The 14,878-nt window shown below is 48.5% G+C and overlaps 1 protein-coding gene across 3 annotated transcripts in view; it reads left to right on the forward strand.

Annotated features, from left to right (window-relative positions):
- GGNBP2 (gametogenetin binding protein 2) overlaps positions 1-14,878 on the forward strand; it is a 374,808-nt gene that overhangs the window by 335,494 nt on the left and 24,436 nt on the right. For 2 of the 3 annotated variants that reach the window (XM_063955007.1, XM_063955006.1), the window contains exon 12: positions 7,381-7,596. The exons of the other annotated variant lie outside the window; for it this stretch is intronic. In XM_063955007.1, the coding sequence (XP_063811077.1) occupies positions 7,381-7,596 (216 nt within the window). The remainder of the gene's footprint in view (positions 1-7,380; positions 7,597-14,878) is intronic. 3 annotated transcript variants of the gene reach the window in all.

The raw sequence follows: 14,878 nt of genomic DNA on the forward strand, positions 1-14,878 counted from the left end.
GAGTGAAGTTTCTTCACTCCCTCCGTCACGCGGCTCCATTGAAGTGCAGGCAAATATGGGCGAGATCGTCCATATTGGCCTGCATGCACAGCCGACGGGGGACCAGCGATGAACGAGCACGGGACCGCGCATCGTTCATCGCTGGAGCCTCCACACTGAAAGATATGAACGAGTTCTCGTTCATTTATGAACGAGATCGTTCATATCTTTCAAAAAATCGGCATGTGTGTAGGGCCTTTAACAACTGCACTGTTTCCTACTCAACTCTGTGTTTACTACTAAGTCATGTCTGCAAATAAGTCTGTGTGTACTTCATGCAAGGCTAGGTTTACACCTTCCTCACATGGGTCCCTAATGTGTATCCAATGCTCACTACCTTCACAGGGTAGTAGCAGGGCCGTTTCTAGACAATTTGGCTCCCAGTGCGAGATTTAAAGATGCGCCCCCCCCCCCCCCCCCATTGCTATAAAAAAAAACTTGCGTTCCCCCCCCCATATAGCCAGAAAAAAAAGCATGCGCGCGCGCTCCCAACAAGGCTGTGTGGCCTGATTAAAATGGGCGTGGTCTCATTACAGTGGGCGTGGCCTCGTCTGATATCACACCCACCACAGGGGGGGAAAATAAAAATAAAAAAGTCCCCTTTTTACACATTACACCAGGCAAGTGTCCCCATATTACACAGCTCGGCAGGCAGGTGTCCCCATTTACAAAGTGCGGCAGGCAGGTGTCCCCATTTTACAAAGTGCGGCAGGCAGGTGTCCCCATTTAACAAAGTGCGGCAGGCAGGTGTCCCCATTTAACAAAGTGCGGCAGGCAGGTGTCCCCATTTAACAAAGTGCGGCAGGCAGGTGTCCCCATTTAACAAAGTGCGTCAGGCAGGTGTCCCCATTTTACACAGTACGGTAGGCAGATATCCCCATTTTACACAGTACGCAGGCAGGTGTCCCCATTTTACACAGTACGCAGGCAGGTGTCCCCATTTTACACAGTACGCAGGCACGTGCCCCCATTTTACACAGTACGCAGGCAGGTGTCCCCATTTTACACAGGGCGACAGGTATCCCCATTTTACCCAGTACGCAGGCATGTGTCCCCATTTTACACAGTGCGGCAGGTATCCCCATTTTACCCAGTACGCAGGCATGTGTCCCCATTTTACACAGTGCGGCAGGTATCCCCATTTTACACAGTGCGGCAGGTATCCCCATTTTACACAGTGCGGCAGGTGTCCCCATTTTACACAGTGCGGAAGGTATCCCCATTTCTCTGACGTCCTAAGTGGATGCTGGGACTCTGTAAGGACCATGGGGAATAGCGGCTCCGCAGGAGACAGGGCACAAAAGTAAAGCTTTAGGATCAGGTGGTGTGCACTGGCTCCTCCCCCCTATGACCCTCCTCCAAGCCTCAGTTAGATTTTTGTGCCCGAACGAGAAGGGTGCAGGCTAGGTGGCTCTCCTGAGCTGCTTAGAAGTAAAGTTTAAATAGGTTTTTTATTTTCAGTGAGACCTGCTGGCAACAGGCTCACTGCATCGAGGGACTAAGGGGAGAAGAAGCGAACTCACCTGCGTGCAGAGTGGATTGGGCTTCTTGGCTACTGGACATTAGCTCCAGAGGGACGATCACAGGTACAGCCTGGATGGGTCCCGGAGCCGCGCCGCCGGCCCCCTTACAGATGCTGAAGAGTGAAGAGGTCCAGAAATCGGCGGCAGAAGACGTTCCTGTCTTCATTAAGGTAGCGCACAGCACTGCAGCTGTGCGCCATTGCTCCCAGCACACTTCACACTGCGGTCACTGAGGGTGCAGGGCGCTGGGGGGGGGCGCCCTGGGCAGCAATGTAAATACCTCCTATGGCAAAAAATACATCACATATAGCCCCTGGGCTATATGGATGTATTTTACCCCTGCCAGTTTTCCAGATAAAAGCGGGAGAAGAGCCCGCCGAGAAGGAGGCGGGGCCTATCTCCTCAACACACGGCGCCATTTTCCCACACAGCTCCGCTGGTAGGAAGGCTCCCAGACTCTCCCCTACACTGCACTACAGAAACAGGGTACAACAGAGAGGGGGGGCACTTATTTGGCTAAAAATATATATAAGCAGCTATAAGGGATAGACACTTATTATAAGGTTGTCCCTATACAGTTTATAGCGCTTTGGTGTGTGCTGGCAAACTCTCCCTCTGTCTCCCCAAAGGGCTAGTGGGGTCCTGTCCTCTATCAGAGCATTCCCTGTGTGTGTGCTGTGTGTCGGTACGTTTGTGTCGACATGTATGAGGAGAAAAATGATGTGGAGACGGAGCAGATTGTCTGTAATAGTGATGTCACCCCCTAGGGGGTCGACACCTGAGTAGATGTACTGTTGAAAATTACGTGACAGTGTCAGCTCTGTATAAAGACAGTGGTTGACATGAGACAGCCGGCTACTCAGCTTGTGCCTGTCCAAACGTCTCATAGGCCGTCAGGGGCTCTAAAGCGCCCGTTACCTCAGATGGCAGATACAGACGCCGACACGGATACTGACTCCTGTGTCGACGGTGAAGAGACAACCGTGATTTCCAATAGGGCCACACGTTACATGATTGAGGCAAGGGAAAATGTTTACACATTTCTGATAATATGAGTACCACCAAAAAGGGGTATTATGTTTGGTGAGGAAAAACTACCTGTAGTTTTCCTGAATCTGAGAAATAAAATGAGGTGTGTGATGATGCGTGGGTTTCCCCCCGATAACAATTGATAATTTCTAAAAAGTTATTGGCAGTATACCTTTTCCCGCCAGAGGTTAGGGTGCGTTGGGAAACACCCCCTAGGGGGGATAAGGCGCTCACACGCTTGTAAGAACAAGGGCTCTACCCTCTCCTGAGATGGCCGCCCTTAAGGATCCTGCTGATAGAAAGCAGGAGGGTATCCTAAAATGTATTTACACACATACTGGTGTTATACTGCGACCAGCAATCGCCTCAGCCTGGATGACTCCTGGAGGACTCCAAGTTGCTAGACGTTGTCAAGGCCGGAAAATATATGTTTCCAGGACGGCTGGAGTCAGAAAATCTGACTCGCTGTTCATCCTGTATGCACCCAACAAGCTGGGTGCTCCTGCTTCTAAGCAGACGATTGCTCGTTGGATTTGTAGTACAATTCAGCTTGCACACTCTGTGGCAGGCCTGCCACAGCCAAAATCTGTTAAAGCCCATTCCACAAGGAAAGTGGGCTCATCTTGGGCGGCTGCCCGAGGGGTCTCGGCTTTACAACTTTGCCGAGCAGCTACTTGGTCAGGGGCAAACACGTTTGCTAAATTCTACAAATTTGATACCCTGGCTGAGGAGGACCTGGAGTTCTCTCATTCGGTGCTGCAGAGTCATCCGCACTCTCCCGCCCGTTTGGGAGCTTTGGTATAATCCCCATGGTCCTTACGGAGTCCCAGCATCCACTTAGGACGTCAGAGAAAATAAGAATTTACTTACCGATAATTCTATTTCTCGTAGTCCGTAGTGGATGCTGGGCGCCCATCCCAAGTGCGGATTGTCTGCAATACTTGTATATAGTTATTGTTACAATAACATCGGGTTGTTTATTGTTGTGAGCCATCTTTCAGAGGCTCCTACGTTTTATCATACTGTTAACTGGGTTCAGATCACAAGTTGTATGGTGTGATTGGTGTGGCTGGTATGAGTCTTACCCGGGATTCAAGATCCTTCCTTATTATGTACGCTCGTCCGGGCACAGTATCCTAACTGAGGCTTGGAGGAGGGTCATAGGGGGAGGAGCCAGTGCACACCACCTGATCCTAAAGCTTTACTTTTGTGCCCTGTCTCCTGCGGAGCCGCTATTCCCCATGGTCCTTACGGAGTCCCAGCATCCACTACGGACTACGAGAAATAGAATTATCGGTAAGTAAATTCTTATTTTTACACAGTGCGGAAGGTATCCCCATTTTACACAGTGCGGCAGGTATCCCCATTTTACACAGTGCGGCAGGTATCCCCATTTTATACAGTGCGGCAGGTGCCCCCATTTTACACAGTGCGGCAGGTATCCCCATTTTACACAGTGCGGCAGGTATCCCCATTTTACACAGTGCGGCAGGTGCCCCCATTTTACACAGTGCGGCAGGTATCCCCATTTTACACAGTGCGGCAGGTATCCCCATTTTACACAGTGCGGCAGGTATCCCCATTTTACACAGTGCGGCAGGTATCCCCATTTTACACAGTGCGGCAGGTGCCCCCATTTTACACAGTGCTGCGGCAGGTATCCCCATTTTACACAGTGCGGCAGGTATCCCCATTTTACAAAGTGCGGCAGGTATCCCCATTTTACACAGTGCGGCAGGTATCCCCATTTTACACAGTGCGGCAGGTATCCCCATTTTACACAGTGCGGCAGGTGTCAAGTGGGGGGGGAGGGGGAGAGAGAGAGAATACTTGCATCTTGCCGCTCTTCGGGTCCCGCCGACTCACGTCCCTCGCGCCGGCCGCCTCCTCCTTCGATGGTTATCTCCAGTCCTCTCTCTCTCTACCCCCCATAGCGCTCCTGCTCGGGGGGGCGGGGCTTCGCGGAATGACGCGTTCGCGTCGTGACGTCACGACGCAAACGCGTCATCCAGCGAAGCCCCGCCCCCCGAGCAGGAGCGCTCGGGGGAAGAGAGAGGGAGGAGAGGAGTAGTCACAAAGTGCCGCGGCGGGCGCCCCGTGCGGTTGCACGGCTCGTCCGCCGCTAGAAACGGCACTGGGTAGTAATATGCAGGAACCTGAGTGAATGGAATCGTTTAAAACTATGATTACAAGTATAAATTCAGAGCTGGCTATGCAAGAAAGGCAAACCCTGAAACAGTCTATTTACACTTTCATGTTAGCTGCTACAGACAACAGGAGGGCTCCTCAGCCCCCCCTGGGGGGGGGGGGGTTTCATAAAGGTACTCTCCCACAGATACTGCAGTCTGACTCTGATTCTGAATTACCAGAGTTAGATGAGGGAGATGCAGAGGTGGACGAGGATAATTCCCCTTCCCCAAGAGTTGAGGCCCCCTCATTTATGCTATTAGAGAGGCACTCAATATCCCAGATAAGGAAGCAGAACCAGCAGAGGAATTGTTTTTTTTAACGTGACAACAGTGTCTTCTGCAACCTTCCCAATGTCTAAGGAATTAGATTCCCTAGCTAAGGCAGCATGGATAAATCATGACAAAAAATGTACTAACCCCAAACGGGTACTAAATTCCTCCCCTTTTCCTACAGAGGATAGAAAAATCTGAGAAAACCCGCCGACAATGGATACCTCTGTGTCCAGGCTGTCACGTAAAATTGTACTACCTGTACCTGGGGCCATTTCTCTGAGACCCAGCCGATCGCAAGATTGAAACCACTCTTAAATCAATTTATACTGCAGAAGGAGTAGCCCAACGCCCTACCGTAGTATGCGGCTGGATTGCTAGAGCCGTGGTAAAATGGTCTGATGATATTCAGAAAGGGTTGAAACATATCCAAGATGCTGCAAACTGAGGCTGGTAAGCCTGACCTGAAGAATCTGAGAAGAGGGAATTACTAGAATTCCAGCCGGTATCCTTGGGATATGAGGTCACTCACCCAAGGATACCAGCAGGAACCTCTAGCAGCACTGGCAGCACCTCTGGCCTTGCCTCTGAATCTGGCCATCTGCAAGGACTTCAAAGCGTGTCCAGGATACGGACCTCTAGCTGGTGGTGTAGCAGACGGCAGATATGTAGATTTACCTACAGTAACCTGAGATATCCACTTGTTTGGTTATTCCCCAAACAAAGCATCACCTGTAAAAAGAAGGTTCTCAATCCCTTTTTTAGAATCGGCATCTGCTGACCATTGTCGCAGCCACAGGGCTCTGAGCAGATACTGCCATAGCAGTGGTACAGCCGTTAATGATACTAAGTTCCTTAACAGCTTCACCTGTAGGAAGAGTTTCCTTGCACGAGGCAGTGCAAAAACTGCGTTCTACAGGAGTTACTGTTCCAGTACCTCCTCCGCTGCACACAAAGGTGTTTTACTCAAGTCTCTTTGTAGTCCCGAAGCCTAACGGCTCTGTACGGCCAATCTTGAACCTCAAATCCCTGGACCCTTATCTTCGAGTGTTCAAATTCAAGATGGAATCACGAAGAGCAGTGATATCAAGTCTGGAGGAGGGGGAGTTTCTAGTGTCCCTGGATATCAAGGCTGCATATCCTAATATGGACCCCTCACAAAGCGTTCCTCCGGTTCGCTAGTCTGGAGGAGGGGGAGTTTCTAGTGTCCCTGGATATCAAGGCTGCATATCCTAATATGGACCCCTCACAAAGCGTTCCTCCGGTTCGCTGTACTGGACCAACATCTCCAGTTTCAGGCCTTACCCTTTGGTCTCTCCACAGCCTCAAGGGTATTCAGAAAAGTCATGACGGAGATGATACGACAATTGCGCATGATGGGTGTCTACATAATCCCGTACTGGACGATCTCCTGATAAAGGCGGTGTCCCGGGAACAGCTGCTGCACAGCATCAGCTTTGACTACTCGTCTGCTTATGGACCACAGATGGATCCGTCTCGGAGAGTTCAGTTCCTGGGAATGATCCCGGATACAGTGTCTCAGCAGGTTTACCTTCAAATGGACAAGGCTCTGACTATTCAGTCTATGGTCCGTTTGGAACTGAAACCACGCAGGATCTCAATTCATCTTTGCATTTGCTTGCTGGACAAGATGGTGGCCTCCTACGAGGCAATACAGTACGGCAGATTGCATGCACTGCCATTTCAACTGGATCTGTTGGACAAATCTTTATATATTAACAGTTCATTTTTACATTCTGAAGCTTGTTCAGCTTTAATTGTGTAACCCTTTTTAGGTTCTTTTAATCATCTGGGGTTGATATAATCCTTGGGCGCCCAATTCCCCTATTTTTCACTATATATATATATATATATATATATATATATATATATATATATATAATATATTTACTCTGCAACTAGTAATGTATATGTAGTGTGCACCCAGACGTTCTTTATATAGGTACTTCATGTATAGATAGTGTAAAAGTAAATACCACAAACTACTGAATAAATAAAATTGTTTATTTGGACATTCACAAATTAAGGAAATATGGGGTTGGTTGTCGCTATCCTGGTGACATGTAATTTGGGTATTTTTTTAGATTGAAAGAATAAGTATTCTTGAAATGGCAAACCAATTTTAGATAGTATTATACTGTATTGTATATGAGTAAAAAAAAATGCTTTACTACATCTTAAAATGAATGAAAAATATATCAGCAGTTACATCTTATGAATTATTTCTTTAATGATCACTGGTTTAGAGTTTTTCTTAGTTTTTTTTGAATTTTAACTGACATATTTTTTTTTATTACATGTATACGCAGACGCTAAAACAGGCTACGTGTACTCAAGAAACCTTAAGCAGTGTGCATGGTGATCAGTCCAAAAATGGGAAGGTTGATGGCTGCTGTTCTTCCATGGAATGCACTGGACAGTCATGGACAGATCACAGGAGTGGAATATTTAAATGTTTAGGCTCAGCACAACCCACACACAGTTCTGAAGTTGGAAAAGAGACAAAGAGCTTGAAAGAACTCCTGGTTAGTGGCACTACAAAAATGCTTGTATGTGTAGTCACAGTATCAAGTTAGGGTCTTTTTTAGGTGTTAAGTAAATTAAGTATCTTTTTTTTTTCTTTCCCTCTTACGTCCTAGAGGATGATGGGGACTCCAAAAGGACCATGGGGTATAGACGGAATCCGCAGGAGACATGGGCACACGAAGTCTTTGGGTGTGAACTGGCTCCTCCCTCTATGCCCCTCCTCCAGACCTCAGTTAGATTTTGTGCCCAGAGAGACTGGACACACACTAGGGGAGCTCTCCTGAGTTTCTCTGAAAAGACTTTTGTTAGGTTTTTTATTTTCAGGGAGACCTGCTGGCTACAGGCTCCCTGCTTTGTGGGAGTGAGTGGAGAGAAGCAGACCTACTTCTTCTGAGTTCAAAGGCTCTGCTTCTTAGGCTACTGGACACCATTAGCTCCAGAGGGTTCGATCACTTGGTGCGCCTAGCTGCTTGTTCCCGGAGTCGCGCCGTCAACCCCCTTACAGAAGCCAGAAGAAAGAAGCCGGGTGAGTATAAAGAAGTACAGAAGACTTTAGTGACGGCAGAAGACTTCAGTAACGAGGTACCATGCAGCATGTTACTGAGGTGAAAACTGGCACAAATATATATATTATAAGTGCCTAGGCACTAAATATAGCCCCCGCCAGTATAAAGATTCAAATTTTGACCGTGGCTTAGCCCTCACAGCTTACCAGCGCCATTTTTTCTTCACAGGCTGCAGAGACGTTGGCCCGGACCTCCACTCTCCTGGTCAAGTACCAGGGAGAAAAAGGGGCAGGGGGGCACAGTAATTTGGTGCTATTAACCCTTTTTGGGAACAGCGCAGACATCTGATATTTGATCTCAGTAATAGGCGCTGGGGTGTGAGCACTCCCTCTGTGTTTCTCTAACAGGCTTCCCTGTTGGTCTTTCCCCTATAGCCAGTTGTGTGTGTGTGTCGACATGTCTGAGGCTGAGTGTTCCTCCCCGGAGGAAGTTGCTGGGTGCACTGATAAGGAGTTGGGGGTGACTGTCGGCACTGCCGACTTCTGATTGGGTGAATATGTTGAGTACATTGAATGCAAGTGTGGCGTTATTGACTAAAAGACTGGATAAATCTGATTCTCAGACACAAACGTGGAGAAAATTCATGGAGGACGCCTTGTCTCAGGTACAGGCTCCCTTAGGTTCACAAAAGCGTTCATTTACCCAGATGACGGATACCGACACGGACTCTGATGCCAGTGTAGACTATAGTGAGGCCAGTTTACATCCAAAATTGGTTGAGTATTCAGTACATGATTGTGGCAATTAAAGATGTTTTACATATTTCTGAAGTGCCTGCTGTTCCAGATACGAGGGTTTGTTTGTATAAGGGAAAGAAGCCTGAGGTGACGTTTCCCCCCTCTCATGAACTGAACGCTCTTTGTGAAAAAGCTTGGGAATCTCCTGATAAAAGGTGGCAGATTCCCAAGAGATTTCTAATGGCTTATCCTTTCCCCTCTGACGATAGGGAAAAGTGGGAGTCATCTATCATGACTGTCCAAGAAGGTGGTGCTTCCGTCTCCCGACACTGCTTCCCTAAAGGACCCTGCGGATCGTAAGCAGGAAACGACCTTAAAGTCCATTTATGTCACTACGGGTGCACTGCTCAGACCTGCCGTGGCATCGGCATGGGTGAGTAGTGCTATTGGTAAGTGGGCTGATAATTTGGCATCTGACATGGATACCCTGGATAGGGATAACATTCTTTTGACTCTCGGTTATATCAGGGCCGCTGCAGCTTACCTAAAGGATGCGGCAAGGGATATTGTCCTTTTGGGATCAAGGGCAATACCATGGCAGTCTCAGGCAGGAGAGCGCTGTGGATTCATGAATGGAATGCTGATTGCCGACTCTAAGAAAGATATGGAAACTCTCCCATATAAAGGTAGTTTGGTGACGGCCTTGCTGACCTAGTGTCTATGGCTACAGCGAGTAAGTCATCCTTTCTTCCTTATGTTCCTGCACAACAGAAAAAGGCACCCCATTGTCAGATGCAGTCCTTTCGGCCTAATAAATACAAAAAAGGAAGAGGGACGTCCTTCCTTGCCTCTAAAGGTAGAGGAAGGGGTAAAAGGTCGCCTGCTGTGCCAGGCTCCCAGGACCAGAAGTCCTCCCCGGCTTCTGCCAAGTCCACCGCATGACGCTGGGGCTCCCCTACGGGAGTCCGTACCGGTGGGGACGCGTCTCCAACTCTTCAGTCAGGTCTGGTTTCACTCGAGCCTGGATCCTTGGGTGTTGGACATAGTGTCCCAAGGGTACAAACTTGAGTTTCAGGAGGTGCCCCCCCTCACCGATTTTTCAAATCAGCCTTGCCAGTTTCTATCCCAGAAAGGGAAGTAGTGCGTGCTGCGATACAAAAGCTGTGTCAATAGCATGTCATTGTCACGGTACCCCCGGGGAGAGGGGTTTTATTCGAACTTCTTTGTCGTACCAAAGCCTCAGTCAGACCGATCCTGAACCCTAGAATCCCTCAATCTGTATTTGAAAACTTTCAAGTTCAAGATGGAATCTCTTCGAGCAGTGATCTCCATTCTGGAAGAAGGGGATTTTATGGCGTCAGTCGACATGAAAGATGCCTACTTGCATGTCCCAATATATCCTCCACATCAAGCTTTCCTGAGGTTTGCGGTGCAGGATTGTCATTACCAATTTCAGACGTTGCCGTTTGGTCTTTCCACGGCCCCGTGGGTCTTCACCAAAGTAATGGCGGAAATTATGGTACTCCTACGCAAGCAGGGTGTCACAATTATCCCGTACTTGGACGATCTCCTGATAAAGGCTAGATCAAAGGAGCAGTTGCTCAGAAACGTGGCACTCTGCCTGACGATTCTGCAACAACATGGTTGGATTCTAAATTTGCCAAAATCACAGTTGATTCCAACAACTCGGCTGTTTTTCCTGGGCATGATTCTGGACACGGAACTGCAGAAAGTATTTCTCCCAGCGGAAAAAGCTCTGGAAATCCAGGCCATGTTCAAGGAGATTCTGAAACCGACAAGGGTATCGATTCATCAATGCACTCGGGTGCTGGGCAAGATGGTGGCAGCTTACGAAGCCATTCCGTTTGGCAGGTTTCATGCACGGGTATTTCAGTGGGACCTGTTGGACAAGTGGTCCGGGTCTCACCTGCACATGCACCGGAAAATAAGTCTGTCTCCCAGGACCAGAATATCTTTCCTGTGGTGGCTTCAAAGTTCTCGCCTCCTATAGGGACGCAGGTTCGGGATCCAGGATTGGGTCCTGCTGATCACGGATGCAAGTCTCCGAGGCTGGGGAGCAGTCACACAAGGAAAAAATTTCCAGGGAAAATGGTCAAGCCAGGAAGCTTGTCTGCACATAAATGTTCTGGAATTGAGAGCCATTTACAATGGCCTTCTGCAAGCGGAACACTTTCTTCGAGGTCTACCTGTCCTGATTCAGTCGGACAACTTAACAGCGGTGGCGTACATAAACCGCCAGGGCGGAACAAAGAGCAGAGCGGCGATGGCAGAGGCCACAAAAGTTCTCTGCTGGGCGGAAAAGCACGTGAGCGCTCTGTCGGCTGTCTTCCTTCCGGGCGTGGACAACTGGGATGCAGACTTTCTCAACAGACACGATCTCCATCCAGGAGCGTGGGGTCTTCATCAAGAGGTTTTTGCAGAAGTGACAAGTCGTTGGGGAATTTCTCAAATAGACATGATGGCGTCTCACCTCAACAAGAAGCTTCCGAGATATTGTTCCAGGTCAGGGGACCCTCAAGCCAGTGCAGTGGACGCCTTGGTAACTCTGTGGTTGTTTCAGTCGGTATAGGTGTTCCCTCCACTTCCACTCATTCCAAAAGTGTTGAGGATTATAAGAAGAACAAGGGTTCCGGCGGTACTCATTGTTCCAGATTGGCCACGGAGGGCCTGGTATCCGGATCTTCAGGAATTGCTCATAGAAGATCCCTGGCCTCTTCCTCTCAGAGACGATCTGTTACTGTAGGGGCCATGCATCTTCCAGACTTACCGCGGCTGCGTTTGACGGCGTGGAGGTTGGAACACCAAATTCTAGCTCGAAAGGGTATTCCCGGAGAAGTCATCCGCACTCTCCTTAAGGCTAGAAAGGAGGTCACGGCGAAGCATTATCACCGTATTTGGAGAAAGTATGTGTCTTGGTGTGAAGCCAAGAAAGCTCCTACGGAGGAGTTTCAGCTGGGTCGTTTCCTCCATTTTCTGCTGCGATGTACACTGGGCTCCACAAGGATAGACATAAGGGTGTAGAGTAGGATCTTGAGCCCGAAGTACCTACAGGCTCAAAAGCTTTGACCTTCTTCCCAAGATGCATAGCGCCACCTCCTTTATCACCACGCCTCCGTGCACAGGAGCTCAGTTTGTAGTTGGTGCGTGCAGTGCAAGCATGTAACAGGAAGAGCTGCTCACAGCAGCTCTAGAAAAAGCTTTTTCTGAGGAAAAAAGAAGACTACAAGGGCTGCAGCAGAGGCACAGATTGTGCTGGATGTCAGTAGACATTGCCTGCTGTTGCTCCACCTCTTCCCCAGCGGCGCTGTACACTCCCGTGCCCTGGTTGCTGGGTACCTACAGCAGGAGGCTCCGGTTTTCTTCCAAGTTAGTCACACACGGCTGGGGCTCTCCGGGATCGCGTGGCCGCACTTCGGGAGGAGGTAAGTGGGGCCGCGCGCGCTGGCGGTGGACACTGTGGCAGTACAGGCATTTCCACTAGATCACCAGGGCATGGGTGCAGGTCAGGTTTTCTCTCTAAACCTTTTTTACAAGTAGCCCGCGGTACCCGGTGGTTTTGCCAGCAGAGACCTGGAGCCCCAGCCCCAGGGCGCCATTTCCCGCAAATGTTCCTGCCCTGGAGCTGCACATCTGTCTCTCCCTCACTCCCTGGCAGTGTCTGCGGCGCCATTATCCCTCAGCTCACTGTTCCTGGGAATGCTTGGGCAAATCCTCCTATGTAGAGCCGCCTGGTTGTCAGCGCTGTGCCTTTACAAGACACTTAAGTATTCTACCTGCCTTTTTTAGTCGGTGTTAGTTAAGAAAGAGCGCACTTAGTCGGGGTTTCCTAGTACAATTACCCTGTGATATACATCCAGTTCTTACTCTGTACTGTTGTATCTATTGTTATATAGCTGTGTAAGCTAGTCCAGTGCAGTATTATTGTTAGTAATAACCTCTGCATTGTACAGACTGTGACTATTTGTGTGTGCATTTGATAGCTGAGTGGTGTCCATTTCGTGTCTTTCACTCAACCTGCTATCCCTATATTCTATAACTTGAGGGGGCTTGGTGCGTCAGGTTTTATCTAATATAGGATTTTCACAAAGATATACTGTATTACGTATTTTTCTCTGTGATTTAGTCACCATATCTCTCGTTTATCTCTGCTGGTGCTGACTACACTGCGCAGGGGTTTGGGCTAGAGGTATTGTGCTGCTGACAAATTGTACTGTGTTACCTGATACTGCAAGTTATATCATGTCTGCTTCTAAGGGTAACTGTTCTGGGGCTAAACACACTGCCGGTGTTGCTGAAGCCGCAGATACATATGAGGAGAATATAGCAGCTTTGGGCTCTGGTTCTGGGGGCACCTTGCCGCTGACACTTCTCCTGTCGGGAGAGTGTGGTGTTTGTAGCAACTGGCAGTTGTCGTCTTTTACTTGCTACTGCATTGGGCTGGTTAACAAAACTGAGCTCCTGTGCACGGAGGCGGGGTGATATAGGAGGCGGCGCTATGCATCTTGGGTAGAAGGTCAAAGCTTTTGAGCCAGTTGGTGCTTCGGATCTAGATCCTACTCTACACCCGTATGTCTATCCTTGTGGAGCCCAGAGTACCTCGCAGAAAGAGTTTTAACAAAGGTAAGTTCTTACCATAAAACTCGTTTTTTGCAGGCAGGCGTGGATGCAGGCCTGAAATTAGGTTCCATTAAAGTGCAGATTTCGGCTTTATCTATTTTCTTTCAAAAAGAATTGGCCGTCCTTCCAGAGGTTCAGACTTTCGTGAAGGGAGTACTGCACATCCATCCTCCGTTTGTGCCACCCGTGGCACAGTGGGATCTTGACGTGGTGTTACAACTTCTTATGTCTCACTGGTTTGAACCTTTGCGAAAGGTTGAGTTAAAATTTCTCACTTGGAAAGTGGTCATGCTTTTGGCCTTGGCGTCCGCAAGACGGGTATCGGAATTGGCGGCTTTGTCTCACAAGAGCCCCTATTTGATTTTCCATGTGGATAGAGCGGAATTGAGGACTCGTCAACAATTTCTGCCAAAGGTGGTTTCTTCGTTTCACATAAATCAACCTATTGTAGTGCCTGTGGCTACGGTCTGGAGCTTTGGGGTCTATACCAAAGCTCCAGACCTGGCGGGAAATTCAGTCGACTCTACAGCACCGATTGAGCAAACATGAGGTCCTCATCAGCCAGGGTATCAAACTTGTAGAACTTAGCAAAAGTTTTTGAACCCGACCGCGTAGCTGCTCGGCAAAGTTGAAGCGCTGAGACTCCTCGGCAGCCGCCCATGATGAGCCCACCTTACTGGTAGAATGGGCCTTCACTGACTTCGGCAACGGGAATGCAGCCGTAGAATGAGCATGCTGAACCGTATTACAGATCCAGCGTGCAATAGTCTGCTTGGAAGTAGGAGCCCCAATTTTGTTGGGAGCAAATAGGACAAACAAAGACTCTGATTTCCTAATTTGAGCCGTTCTGGCGACATAAATTTTCAAAGCTCTTACGACATCGAGAGATTTTGGCACCTTGGACACAGTTGCTTCGTCTGCACTGTCTATAGCTTTTCACAGCAGTGGTTAGAAAAGCCCTGCAAGCATCAGCTGTCCAGGACGTAGCCAAGTCTATAGTTTTTCTAATCGGACATATAAAAGGACATTCTTTTTGGAGAAGAATTGATTTTCATGATTACAAGTTTTCTGGGGAAAAGTTGAACAGATTGCTCCAATGACAAAGATAATACAACTGTCAAAATATTCCTTCTAACTGCGGACAGCCTAAAACAAGGCAAAATCGTAAAAACCCTGGTATGACTATTATCAGAATCAGTTCCCTTCTGACACTGCGTGAGAGCAGATTTTAAGAATAATCTGATATATGGACACATTCCTTCAAAGATCACAATGTAAGAAATGGCTTTGGATTCGTTCACTAGTATCCAAGAGGAAATGTCTTTGTACAGTCCAGAACTTCATCCACTTAGAGAATCTGAAAAACAATATAAAGAGCATAATCAAAGTCAAAACAATTG

Source organism: Pseudophryne corroboree, chromosome 2 (genome assembly GCF_028390025.1).
Source record: "Pseudophryne corroboree isolate aPseCor3 chromosome 2, aPseCor3.hap2, whole genome shotgun sequence".
Lineage (NCBI taxonomy): Eukaryota > Metazoa > Chordata > Amphibia > Anura > Myobatrachidae > Pseudophryne > Pseudophryne corroboree.